General features: G+C 41.7%; 2 protein-coding genes across 3 annotated transcripts; one reads left to right on the top strand and one right to left on the bottom strand.

Annotated features, from left to right (window-relative positions):
* Positions 1 to 1,551: 1,551 nt before the first annotated feature.
* Positions 1,552 to 5,060, bottom strand: LOC123492668. Of its 2 annotated transcripts, none has more exons than XM_045225418.1 (6): positions 4,977 to 5,060; positions 4,051 to 4,117; positions 3,502 to 3,897; positions 2,967 to 3,095; positions 2,242 to 2,332; positions 1,552 to 1,835 (listed from the first exon to the last, which is right to left on the bottom strand). In XM_045225418.1, exons 2-6 carry the CDS (start codon positions 4,088 to 4,090, stop codon positions 1,586 to 1,588), a joined length of 906 nt encoding a protein of 301 aa, XP_045081353.1. In that variant the 5' UTR covers positions 4,091 to 4,117; positions 4,977 to 5,060; the 3' UTR covers positions 1,552 to 1,585. The 2 variants fall into 2 exon arrangements, with proteins under 2 accessions (XP_045081353.1, XP_045081354.1); XM_045225419.1 differs by having other exon boundaries at positions 4,973 to 5,013.
* Positions 5,061 to 8,709: 3,649 nt separating this feature from the next.
* LOC123492693 (methionyl-tRNA formyltransferase, mitochondrial-like) lies at positions 8,710 to 12,913 on the top strand. The gene is made up of 10 exons (XM_045225472.1): positions 8,710 to 8,776; positions 8,825 to 8,957; positions 9,155 to 9,352; positions 9,713 to 9,835; positions 10,744 to 10,846; positions 11,100 to 11,175; positions 11,338 to 11,429; positions 11,670 to 11,748; positions 12,027 to 12,100; positions 12,289 to 12,913. Exons 1-10 carry the CDS (start codon positions 8,710 to 8,712, stop codon positions 12,490 to 12,492), a joined length of 1,149 nt encoding a protein of 382 aa, XP_045081407.1. The 3' UTR covers positions 12,493 to 12,913.
* The last annotated feature ends 678 nt before the right edge of the window (positions 12,914 to 13,591 follow it).

Here is a 13,591-nt window from a genome sequence, read left to right as displayed (position 1 = left end):
CAGTTTTCCCCTCCCAACTCAGACCACTCCCAGACAGTCTTAGCAAAATTCTTGCTTTAGAAATAGTTTAGCTAAAAAGCAATTTTTGGCAATTTTAATGAAATCTATTACAGTAAGGTACTTAATTGCTACCCAGTAATGATTTTATATTGATATTAAAACGGTTGCATTGGGGCTTTAACTTCATATAGACATAGTTTTCATGAGTTGTTGGCGCCCTCCTCAGGCTCATCAGTGTAACAGCAGTTGCATTTTTTGTAACTAATAACAGGTTTTTATACTATTGTATGCTAATGCCATCCCAATCAAAATTACAAGACAGAGCTATTTTGGTATGAATAGTTTTATTTCCTTATTGTAAATACTGAAATGGGTGGAATGCTTTTATAACACAATGAAAATGTATCTTACAAAGGTTAACCCACTGAATTATGTTTTCTGTCCAAAACATACTCTCTCACAAGAGCTTTCCACATTTTACATTACATTTACATTTACACTATACTCACAGCAAGATAATTAGAGTTTGGATTATACTAGGATCCCCATTTGCTGACGCCATGACGTCGGCTAATTTTCCCTGGTGTCCAACATAGAACTAAAAATACTTTACAAATAGAATTACAAAAGAGATGTATAAAGAGAAGTTTGATCTTCCAATCTTAATGCACTTGTGACTGAACATATGTTATCTCAGACCATGTTTAGTTGCCTTTATCAGTGTTTCCCAATAGACTACTCTTGAATAGCTTATGACACATGGTTTATAAGTGTCGCTGCATACTGTCACATGGCATACGAAAACTTTTCACTACACTATAAACAACACTTTGCACTTCTTCATGACCAAAAAACAACATTTACAAAATATTTGGTATCCCAAATAGTTTGTTGCGATGTTCCGCGGCCAGCAATGTTTACAGTAGACGCATATTCCAAAAATTGATGAAACTGCAACCAACAAAGTACTTGTTAATGATGAATGTGATACTACACATCTTGTACACAGCATTATTTGTAGTAGTTATATACCCTTTTCACACTACTGAGCCAAGTCAAGCTGTACTGCGCTGGCCTGGTTACGCATCCACCAAGAAAATATCTGAGCCAGCACAGTAAGGTCCGGCTCAGCAAAGTAGTATAAAAAGGGCATTACAGTAATTAAACAGACAGTGGTTGTTTAAGTTACAGGTAAAAATCTAATAAAAACTTAAAATGACAGTTATGCCTAAGTAAATGGGAGTTACAGGGTCCCCTGTAGCTCAGTTGGTAGAGCATGGTGCTTGCAACGCCAGGGTTGTGGGTTCGTTTCCCACGGGGGGGCCAGTATGAAAATGTATGCACTCACTAACTGTAAGTCGCTCTGGATAAGAGCGTCTGCTAAATTACTAAAATGTCAAATGTAATGTTTCTGTTCTGTCTCTGCAGAGGAGCAGTACTGAGAAACTTGGCTGTTATCTCTCGCTCTTTCATCCCTTCATCACTGGCCCTCCTCCACCACCACCTCATCTACCTCCTCTTTCTCTACCTCTGCCAACTCCTCCACTTCCCCTCAGGCTCGGGGTATAGGCTGGACACGTTCCCGTCATTCCAGGTCACCACAATGTCCCCCCGGTTTGAAGCCCTCTACCTCCCCGTTGTCCTGGAGGGGCTTGGCCTGGCTCACCGGGCTCTCTGATTGGCTCATACTGACCTGGACAGAGGCGCTGTTGACGGGTTTGTCCTCTGAGTTAGCTCTTTGACCTCTAACCTCCGTGACGATGACCTGTAGTTCTTCTGCCTCCGGCTTCATGGCCAGAGCTGCAGCCTTGTACTTGGCTATCTTATTCCTATTTCTGTGTGGAGGATGATGGGAAATGTAGTCACTGTGGTGTAAATAAAGATGGCAAGACCAGCACGCACAAATATGGCAATTGCTTTTGTTTCCTTCCATAACAGGTCCTGTATTTAGGTTTCACAGTGCCTTTGGTTGCATCCCAAATGGAACCGTATTCCCTACATAGTGCACTACTTTTGACAAGGGGCCATAAGGCTAGGAAATAGGGTGTTATTTGGGATGTACACTTTGTTTGGATCATTTACTGTTGCTGACAATAAGTATCTTCACCACACCATGTTTCATAATTGAAGACACATGGGATATTGCTTGTATAGAATTACAGTGTATTACATTAGTCTTTTTGAGTTGAGTGGGTAGACATTAGTCTACTTAAGTTGAGTTAGTGTTAGATAGGTGCTTACTTGTTCGCCATGGAGCCCATTCCCAGAAGCAGACAGCCCAGCAGAAGGGCAGCGAAGGACAGAGCCAGCATTGCAAACTTCCAGGGAGTTGCTGTGACGACAACAAAACACACAGTTGTAACTGCGGAAAATCTTCCCACTGTTATAATCCCACAGGAAATTTCAGTGGTGATCAAAGACAAAAAACATTAGAACCTGGACCAAGTGTGCACTTAACAGCTTTTTTTTTTACAGACTTGGAGCCTTGGAGGGAATAAAAGTTTACTACCATGTAAATCTGACTGAGAGACAAAGTGCTTCACTATAACCAATCCCTTTTATGGAGGCTTTGGGATCAAATCACATAAAAGACATCACCAGCACTACAGTGGTGCAGTGCCATGAAAAGTTAAAACTGATTAACTGAGTATATACTGAAAGAACAACCTGCTCAAGTAGGATAACGTAATGGAGCTGGATAACGTAATAGAGCTGTCATATCACATAGCCTACTTAAGAACAATTAATCATATCTATTTTACTTGTACTTTCCCAAACAATGGCCATGGATCAGTTCGCTACCCTGAAACAACATTAACCAAATGCAACACTAATAATACCCTTTTCACACTATCATGCTAACCTTATCTGTACTGTGCTGGCTTGGTTATTTTCCTTCCTCATTAGTTTGGCTCAGCTCGGTAGTGGGGAAAAAGTACAATAGCTCTGTAAAGATCGGCACTTACGGTCCTCAGTGCGATAGAACCATCTGAGGAACTCTTTCTGTTCATCGGTCATACCAGGAGGCCCTGCTTTCTGCTCTTCCGCTGGTCTCACCTCAAACTCATCGGGATCGCTCGATGCCCTTTTGGATCCTGCAGGGGCCAATACAAATATACAAACACATGTTGCGTCACCATCCCCTGTGTTAGTTTTTCTGCGGACAAAATGGTGGCCACAATGACTGAGGGACTGTTGTGGAAGGACATTGAGTTAATATCTTCTAGGCTAGGTTTGAGAGGCCCATACTGTATCAATTCACACAAAGTTCCGATCTAACAACTGCTAACTTGTGACAAAGTCAATCATTCAAAAGGAGATAAAGATTTAAAACTATTTTCAACATCAGGAGTACTTATTTGGCTCATTCTAGAACTTCACTCATGTAAGTCAATTTACACAAAGATCCAATTTCATGCCGTTAGGATTTGTTAAACAGTCAGTGAATTGAAATGTAAATTAAGTGATTTACAAAATATGGAGGTAACAACAATGACTTACTGAGCCTCTCCTGGCATATATCCCCTTCATCCAGAGACCTCCACTTGGTCTGCTTGCTCCTGTGGGACAGCGTCAGTCGTTTCCCGTCCGTGGAGAGCTCCAGAGAACTGTTCTGACTGATCAGCCTGTTCAACTCACACCCCCACCGCAGCACCCCATCACCCCTGTGTCCCCCGTCCTCTACCCCCTCACAGGGTACAGTCTGGACAGGTTCAGCGTGTTGGGCCGACAGGCACCTGGAGGTCCCCACACTCTCCAGGAGACTCTGGTCCCTCCAGATCCACTGCTGGAGCTCCGAGTCCAGGTTGCATTTCTTCAGCTGAACCAGGCCCGTCTTGGGGAAGTCCTCCAAGCACATGCTGTGGAGGGTGTTGTAGATCATGAAGCTGCTTACCCCTGGAAGTGCAGTACAGTGGACATGCATTGTAGTGAGCGTAGTGTTATGACACATCAAAAACATGCTTCCACTCGTAGTGGTGTTACGGCAAAATTAATCCGGGGGATTTTGATGTTTCAGTGAAAGGTGTACGTGTGGAGAGATAGCATTACCTGGCAAGAGGAGACAGAGTGTGATCCACACACGAAACATGTTTGAAGTGGATGGAACCTGCAATGACTGTTGACATGAATCAGAATTACAATTTATTCCCTTAGTCAAGAATACAAGATCAACACTTACACACAGTAATAATCATAGTTACGTAAATGTACATTTTATTATGGCTTGGTTCACATTAGAAAGCTGTGTTGTTTGTTCTATGCCTAAATATAGAATATCCATCTCAACCGGATGGTAGTATTCCAGCACACATTTTTACTGGGTTTCTCAACCGTCAAAAACAAAGCATTAGTCTGCATTGAATTAGTGGACCAAAGGGAAAAATGCAGATTCATCTTGTAAACTGAGAGTTTATCCAAAGCACTGCCTTCTTTGTGCCGCAATTCCATCTCTAAACTCAAAGCAACTTTTAAAGCATGTAGAGGCATTGTACCTTGCTTATTCCATTATGTACATGTATATTCCATTATGTAATAGTGTGTATTAGGCTACAATATTTGGTCCTGAAGAGAAATACTCATCATCTTGTAAACTATTTTGAAAAGTTGTCCATCATTGCACTTTTATGGCCGATAGCGAGGTGCCAATAAAATGTTAGAGGTTAAGTTGAAACATACTCCTATCCCTTAAACAAATTCAAATGTACATGTAGATAATCTAATGGTTGACTCTATGTGTGTACAGTACACATCAAAAGCTGATGGTTATCAAACGTATTACCCCAATTATCCAATTAAGTATGATCCAAACATCCTATTAATAAAAGTTGCTTTAAGCATTAACTATCAAAATAAAAACTTATACACTACAAGTTATCCTAACCAATGGCTATATATCATTAATTTAAAAGTCCAAAAATGGATGTACCAATTGCAGACAGTAGCTTTAAAGTAATGAAAACTATTTACTCACTTACCAGGGGTTGTTTCTCTCACAGCCTGACTCGGAGAAGGAAGAGAAGGAGGTAGTGCTGTAGGGAACATGATTCTACCTGTTGAACATACACAACGCAGAGGAGAGGCTTTCCAAAGTGCATGTGGGAGGAGATTGTTTCATTGAGTCTCTTGACTATGGTTATATTGCATCTGTAAATGTGCCCTTTATAGCTGGGGATGTGGGGACTTTGAATGTGGTGGAATGTGTTCTTCATTTATTAAAGTATGCATAGTCTGGAAGTAGTTGGGGATGTTTTTGCTAGAGAGAGATTTTGAGACAGGTGAAAGCCTCGTTATAGTGATGGCAGTATTTTCTTTCTCAATAATTAGAAGTTGTGAATGCTTCATTAGGCCACTGTAAACTACTGCAGAGTGTACTGCACCATAACTGGGCCTATTTCATTACAATCTTCTCCTAACTAATGGAATGGAATGGATCCTGTGTGTGTGTGTGTGGGGGGGGGGGTCATTGACCAGGGTTGCTTGGTTACTGTTTAGTTAGCCTTGCCATTGCAGTTTGTAGACATGGGAGGAAAACAGTATGTGACTCATTGGTCAAACACCTGGCACATGTGGAACTGTCTTGATATCTGTCTGTTTAACAAGAGTCTTAAAGGGATTTTTATTTCTTTATGGCAAGTATGTTTTACAGTTAAAGGTGAATGACCTCCAGGTCATCTTTTAAGTGAGTGAGTTAAACTGTTTTGTGATCACAAAGACATCATTTGCCAACACTTTAAATATCAATAGGATGATGACACTCAAATAACAAATAATTATGTTGGTTGGTTGTGAAGATTCCCTAAAAACATGCGACTTAGATACAGCTATGACCAGAAGTGAATTAACATAGCAGGTTAGGATAATTAACATAGCAGTTAAGGTGAATTAACATAGCAGGTTAGGATAATTAACATAGCAGGTTAGGAGAATTAACATAGTAGGTTAGGAGAATTAACATAGCAGGTTAAGATAATTAACATAGTATGTTAGGAGAATTAACATAGCAGGTTAGGAGAATTAACATAGCAGGTTAGGATAATTAACATAGCAAGTTAGGAGAATTAACATAGCAGGTCAGGAGAATTTACATAGCAGGTTAGGAGAGTTAACATAGCAGGGTAGGAGAATTTACGCAGCATGTAAGGAGAATTAACATAGCAGGTTAGGAGAATTTACATAGCAGGTTAGGAGAATTAACATAGCAGGTTAGGAGAATTAGATTAAGGTTAGGAAAAGGGTTAGGGTTTGGGTTAGCGAAAGTGCTCTCATATCATAACCTGCAACGAAAAGTCACTTCTGGTCACAGTTGTATCGAAGTGGGGTGTTTTTAGGGAGTCCCATTGGTTGTGGTTGGCATACAGTCAATTATTTACAATTATGATATCCCTTCTCATTGAGGAAAATACACTACCGGTCAAAAGTTTTAGAACACCTACTCATTCAGGTTTTTCTTTATTTTTACTATTTTCTACATTGTAGAATAATTGTGAAGCTATCAAAACTATCAAATAACACATATGGAATCATGTAGTAACCAAAAAAGTGTTAAACAAATCCAAATATATTTTATATTTGAGGTTCTTCAAATAGCTACCCTTTGCCTTGATGACAGCTTTGCACACTCTACCAGCTTCACCTGGAAGGCTTTTCCAACAGCCTTGAAGGAGTTCCCACATATGCTGAGCAGTTGTTGGCTGCTTTTCCTTCACTGTACGGTCCGACTCATCCCAAACCATCTAAATTTGGTTGAGGTCGGGGGATTGTGGAGGCCAGGTCATCTGATGCAGCACTCCATCACTCTCCTTCTTGGTAAAATAGCCCTTACACAGCCTGGAGGTGTGCTGGGTCATTGTCCTGTTGAAAAACAAATGATAGTCCCACTAAGCCCAAACCAAATGGGATGGCGTATCGCTGCAGAATGCTGTGGTAGCCATGCTGGTTAAGTGTGCCTTGAATTCTAAGTAAATCACAGACAGTGTCACCAGCAAAAGCACCCCCCACACCATAACACCTCCTCCTCCATGCTTTACGGTGGGAAATACACATGCGGAGATCATCCGTTCACCCACACTGCGTCTCATAAAGACACGGTGGTTGGAACCAAAAATCTCCAATTTGGACTCCAGACCAAAGGACACATTTCCACCAGTCTAATGTCCATTTCTCGTGTTTCTTGGCCCAAGCAAGTCTCTTCTTCTTATTGGTGTCCTTTAGTAGTGGTTTCTTTGCAGCAATTCGACCATGAAGGCCTGATTCACGCAGTCTCCTCTGAACAGTTGATGTTGAGATGTGTCTGTTACTTGATCTGTGAAGCATTTATTTGGGCTGCAATTTCTGAGGCTGGTAACTCTAATGAACTTATCCTGTGCAGCAGAGGTAACTGTGGGTCTTCCATTCATGTGGTGGTCCTCATGAGAGCCAGTTTCATCATAGCGTTTCATGGTTTTTGCGACTGCACATGAAGAAACTTTCAAAGTTCTTGAAATGTTCCGTATTGACTGACCTTCATGTCTTAAAGTAATGATGGACTGTCGTTTCTCTTTGCTTATTTGAGCTGTTCTTGCCATAATATGGACTTCGTCTTTTACGAAATAGGGCTATCTTCTGTATACCCACCCATACCTTGTCTCAACACAACTGATTGGCACAAACGCATTAAGAAGAAATGAAATTCCACAAATTAACTTTTAAGAAGGCACACCTGTTCATTTAAATGCATTACAGGTGACTACCTCATGAAGTTGGTTGAGAGAATGCCAAGAGTGTGCAAAGCTGTCATCAAGGCAAAGGGTGGCTATTTGAAGAATCTCAAATATAAAATATATCGGGGTTTTTATTAACACTTTTTGGGTTACTACATGATTCCATATGTGTTATTTCACAGTTTTGATGTGTTCGCTGTTATTCTACAATGTAGAAAATAGTAAAAATAAAGAAAGAAAAACCCTTGAATGAGTAGGTGTTCTAAAACTTTTGACAGGTATTGTACATAACCTCAAATAAACAGTTCAGTTTCATGGGAGAGAACTTGAATGTCTCTGACGGTTTGGACAACATAGTAGACCACTTTGCACAGTCCTCTTCTGAGGGACTCACGCCTCGATCACACCGACAGATGTTTGCATTTTGGTACACCAGAAGTACTTTCGTTTCCAATGGAACGCTGCGTTTGCCTTTCATCATTGCTTTGCAGCGGCAATTGCAGTATGTTCTGTGTGGTGCTGGATTTATCTAACATATACGTCAAACTTTATGCATAGACGGCTTGACAGAAATGGTAGCAGAAGGTGAATGTTGAACTTTTGTTGCACACATATCCAGATGATGCCGCGTACTATTTCGCGAAAAACACAATCAGTGTGATCAAGGCGTCAGTGTCTAGTCGGAACTAAAAATCTCTGATCAAACGAAGGGAGACCTATTTTCTATAGAACCGGAAATATGGTGTATGTCACGAAAAAACATGGCGGCGCCCGTAGGTAGAAATACCTTAACGTTATAGCTGACATGAATCAAGCTAAATGTTGGACAATATTCATTAACGCTAAAGGTAAGCGTGTCACACGAATACATCTTAATTCTAGAAGTGCCCTCGTGTAATTGTCGAGCTTGTCTTGACGAATAAAGTAGCCATATTGGAGTCGAGCATTGCTAGCTAATTTTAACACATTGGTAGATGCCCGCCCGACAAATGACTGAAGATGTGGAACAATGTCAAGGCAAAAAGTAGTGGGTCTGAAAATACTGCATGGCGTTTGCAATTATTGCACCAAGAGGCATGCATCTGTTGGAGTGTGGGTCAAAAGAACGCCGGAGAAACATAGACGTTGTGGACAAATCCCTGGCAAGACCCGCGTACTTGTGACTAGGAACTACTCAACAGAACCACCTTGGAGGGTCCTTTTCTTTGGGACGGATGATTTTGCTGTAGAATCCCTCAAGCTGCTCTCTGCATCTAGGTATGACACACACAACCATTTCCATGCCAGTGAGCAAAGAGGAGAGATTCTTTGCAGTGAGTAACTTTAGCCTGGTCCCATATCTGTTTGTGCTGCTTCATAAGAGTTGGAGCGACAGTCCGAACAGATCTGGGACCAGGCTAAGTAACTCCTTCTTGTGGCCTAATGTCAGTTGTCTGCTGTTTTAATTTTTGCAGGGAGTCCAATGACCGTGTTGTGGAGTCACTTGAGGTTGTCACACTATCCAATGACGTCCCTGTGAAGAAGTTTGCTGATCAAAACAAACTGCCCGTTCATGTCTGGCCTCTCAGGGATCTTCAAGGGCGGTTCGATGTCGGGGTGGTGGTGTCATTTGGCTGCTTGCTTCGGGAAGGACTTATCAACCAGTTTCCATGGTGAGTAACTTCTCTGAAAGTGACTCATGCAATACAAGTGTAACATTCTAGCTTGTGTCCCTGTCTGCCCCGAGCTGGTGCCAACCAGGGACCTGCACACAACACTCTGACTCGCCACCAAAATAAGCATTGTCAATACCACTGGCCCAGAATGTCTCAGGGCGGGCGGGCGACATCACTTGCTCCATGGTAGCTACTAGTACACAGCCAACTACCTAGTGGTTCCATATCAGCTATACAAGCAGCAGACTCCCCAAGAAGTGTCAATCTTATGAACACCTCCAAGAGTCAAACCCTGATTGTGTCCAATCTGTTTGATTGTGAGAGTTGCGGCATGTGTGTCGGTTGACTCTATTCCAGTGGGATCCTGAATGTCCACCCCAGCCTTCTCCCCAGATGGCGCGGCCCCGCCCCAGTGTTCCACACCATCCTACACGGAGACACTGTCACCGGGGTCACCGTCATGCAGATACGACCAAAGAGGTAGGCTAACGTGACCCAGAGCTACTTTCTGTCCCCTCCCCTTCCCTTTTTCTCTCTCTCTTTCCTCATGGTGCTGAGGGAGGAAGGGGAAGCCATGAAAGGGACCAGTCATCTACCAGCAACATGGACCTACTATTGACAAGCAAAACTGAGGGATGACATTAGCAGATGTTTGTTTGTTCAAACGCATATTTAGGGCTGGTTTCCCAACCTAATCCTGGACTGAAAAGCCCTTTTAATGGTGATTCCCCATAGAGCATGTGTTATAGTCCTGTACAGGACGGCTTTATCTGGGTCCAGGAAACTGGACCATAAAGTCTCCAGAGGCCACCAGATTGCAATAGGACTATATATATATAATAGTGTACTCTACTACTGTATTCACTGTCAACGCGCATACTGCCATTCCTCAAGTCAAAGATCCTTTGAACCTTTGTGCCTCAGTGTATCTCTGGTCTCTGTGTTACAGTAAACCTCAGTGTATCTCTGTGTTACAGTAAACCTCAGTGTGTCTCTGTGTTACAGTAAACCTCAATGTGTCTGTGTTACAGTAAACCTCAGTGTATCTCTGTGTTACAGTAAACCTCAGTGTGTCTCTGTGTTACAGTAAACCTCAGTGTGTCTCTGTGTTACAGTAAACCTCAGTGTATCTCTGTTACAGTAAACCTCAGTGTATCTCTGTGTTACAGTAAACCTCAGTGTGTCTCTGTGTTACAGTAAACCTCAGTGTGTCTCTGTGTTACAGTAAACCTCAGTGTGTCTCTGTGTTACAGTAAACCTCAGTGTGTCTCTGTTACAGTAAACCTCAGTGTGTCTCTGTGTTACAGTAAACCTGTGTATCTCTGTTACAGTAAACCTCAGTGTGTCTGTGTTACAGTAAATCTGTGTGTCTCTTGTCACTGTTACAGGTTTGATGTGGGTCCCATTCTTCACCAGGAGATCTACCAGGTCCCAGACAACTTCACAGCTGACCAGCTAGGAGCTACTCTGGCCACCAAGGGAGCCCAGCTTGTGAGTGCACTTCACACTGTTTGTGTACTTATGACACCCTATTCCCATACAGTGCACTATGTGGCTCTGGTGGTCAAATGTAGTGCACTACATGGGTAATAGGGTGTGATTTGAGCTCACTCATTTGAGACCTACAACCACAGAGCTCAATCCATTTTAACAAAGGCTTGTCAGAAACCACTCATGGTTAATGTAAGCCCTCTTATATGTGACCCTAGAGTGTAATGCAAGATTATTGTTTTTGCTTGAACAGTTGATTGACACATTAAGGACCCTTCCAGAGAGAATCACAAACCGAAGAGAGCAAGCTAAAGATGGTGCCACGTTAGGTAAGAACATTTATTTACTCAACCAGACGTTTGATGCTAGTAGTAATTACAATTTGAATGGTACACAATCAGCAAGAATTGCAACTTACAGGAGGGTGAAAGCTGTGTGTACTTTCTAAGCATCCATTCATGCCTCAGCTTACAGTTGACTCTTCTCAACAGCCCCTAAAATCAGCACATCAATGAGCTGGATCATATGGGAGGAACAAACCTGTGTCCAGATCGACTGCCTGTTTCGTGCCATCGCATCCCGGGTAAGAATAAGACAGCAGTCATGTTCAGTTGGCACGAAACTAGAAAAGCCTGAAAACACTTTGAAACGTAAAACTATAGTGAGCATTCTTATTGGGTGAGTTCACGCCGTTCCTCACCTGTTTCAAGAGGATTTTCTAATTTTGTGCATACTATACATGACCTTGATTTACTGTGACCGGCCTCTAAACACACATTGTCCAGGAGTGTTAAAACAATGCTCTCCTCTTCTCTCCCATTAGATCCCATTGAGAACCATTTGGATGGGCAAGACCATAAAGCTGCTGGACTTTGCTGGCAAATGCAACATTTCACTATCAGGTAATTTCCTCTTTTAACCATGACTTGATCATCTTCCCTTTTTCCCAACACTGCTTGGTAGTAGATGGTGGTTGACTCAGTCAGCTAGTTCAATCAGCATGCTGTAAGTAGATGTGTGGATCGGCAGCAGTATTACTGCTTGTTTCCACACACTGCAAAGACAATCACTGTCTGGTAACATCCGTTTGAATATTTTCAGTGTTTCAGGTTGAGAAATGTTGTGATTGTTTTAATGACAGGTCGAGGGTTGAGAAATGTTGTGATTGTTTTAATGACAGGTCGAGGGTGGATACCTGTGCCAGGATCTATGAGTTATCAGAAAGAGTCCAACACCTTGGCTGTCTGTTGTAGGGTGCGTGAGCCAGGCTTTTCATCCTTGACACTTTCCATGGTTTACTATTATGTCAAAACACTGTCATTTTTATCTTATTGAAATATGTCTAATATTAATGAAAAGTAATTTGCATAATACAAAGAATTAACTTAATGGATCCCATGATAAAATGATGACAACCACTTTGTGTGTGTTCGGTGATCTAGGATGGCTGGGTGGGATTCAAGGCGGTGATGCTGAAGAAGAGACTGTCAGCAGCAGACTTCTACAACGGATATCTCCATCAGAGCTTCCAGAACAGATCTGGCCCTCCCAAGCAGGAGTGCCTGTTCCACAGTAACAGAGACAGAACTGAATTACATTCAGCTGGAGAGGAGAACTCATTGACACAGCAACACACTGTGCATTAAAACATCATGTGGTAATTGAACACAAAACAACAACCTACTTGAATGTTATTAGATTAGATTTCCTAAAAGTAAAATAAAATAAAAAAGGATCTATACTTGTCTGTTTTAAGACAACATATTTAAGAGTACTTAAGACAAGGGTAGTGTTCAGCAGGGACACCGTAGCAAAACGGTTTGAAACAGAAACAAAACATTTGCATTTCAGTCCAGGTAGTACCCTCTGTTTCAAAAACATTTTCTCCTGTTTTACGCCTACTGGAAACTATTTCCTGAACCTACGGAACACATGATATACATGAATGTAATAATAATAATAGTGATATAATGGAGTGGCTGATGTGCGTGAGTAGTTTGTGTTGTCCAATGAAAAACCACCAAAATAACAGTTGTATTTGCATAAATAAACATTTACAAAAGTGTACTCTGAGATATTCACATGGTTCTGTTGCCTTTGTCATTTGCTCTATGACATCATTCTTAACCATCCATTCCCTCATTACCATATAATGCATTGGACTTTGTAATATTTATATCACAGTTGTAGTAATGTAGAGATGGTGGGGTCTGTTTTAGAGATGTATTCTTCCCAGAGGAGTAAATGGTGCCGTTCCAGTCCGACTACATTGCAGTCGCGCTGCACAAATTAACCAATGATCGAATGCCACGTCATCTACATTGGGGTCAGATATTAGATTGCAATACCACATTGATACGGCCACTGACAGGTTAAAGTTTAAACCTTTATAATAGTAACAGTTTGACCTTTATCCAGGCGTTATGAGATTTGGTGTGCAACTGCTTCACCCACCCGCTGGGACGCGGCAATTGTGTTTGTCACAGCATGCTGGTCTCGGGGGACGTTGTCTGTCAACTGGGAGGCTTTACAAGAGGCACGTACCACTATGGAAGAGAGAAAGTATAGAATTGTAGCATTTCACTGGGACTAAGTTTTAAACAAAACATTGAAGGAAATTGATTTATTCACTTAACTTGATAACGTGGGAGTGAATTAGACCAGTGTTTTCCAACCCTCTCCAGGAGGATTACATATATTTTTTTGCACTGCTGATTCAACTAATCAAGTGCTTGGTAGGCTAAT

The sequence above is a fragment of the Coregonus clupeaformis genome, chromosome 15 (assembly GCF_020615455.1).
Source record: "Coregonus clupeaformis isolate EN_2021a chromosome 15, ASM2061545v1, whole genome shotgun sequence".
Taxonomy (NCBI): domain Eukaryota; kingdom Metazoa; phylum Chordata; class Actinopteri; order Salmoniformes; family Salmonidae; genus Coregonus; species Coregonus clupeaformis.
This window is presented reverse-complemented; position numbering and strand designations above follow the sequence as displayed.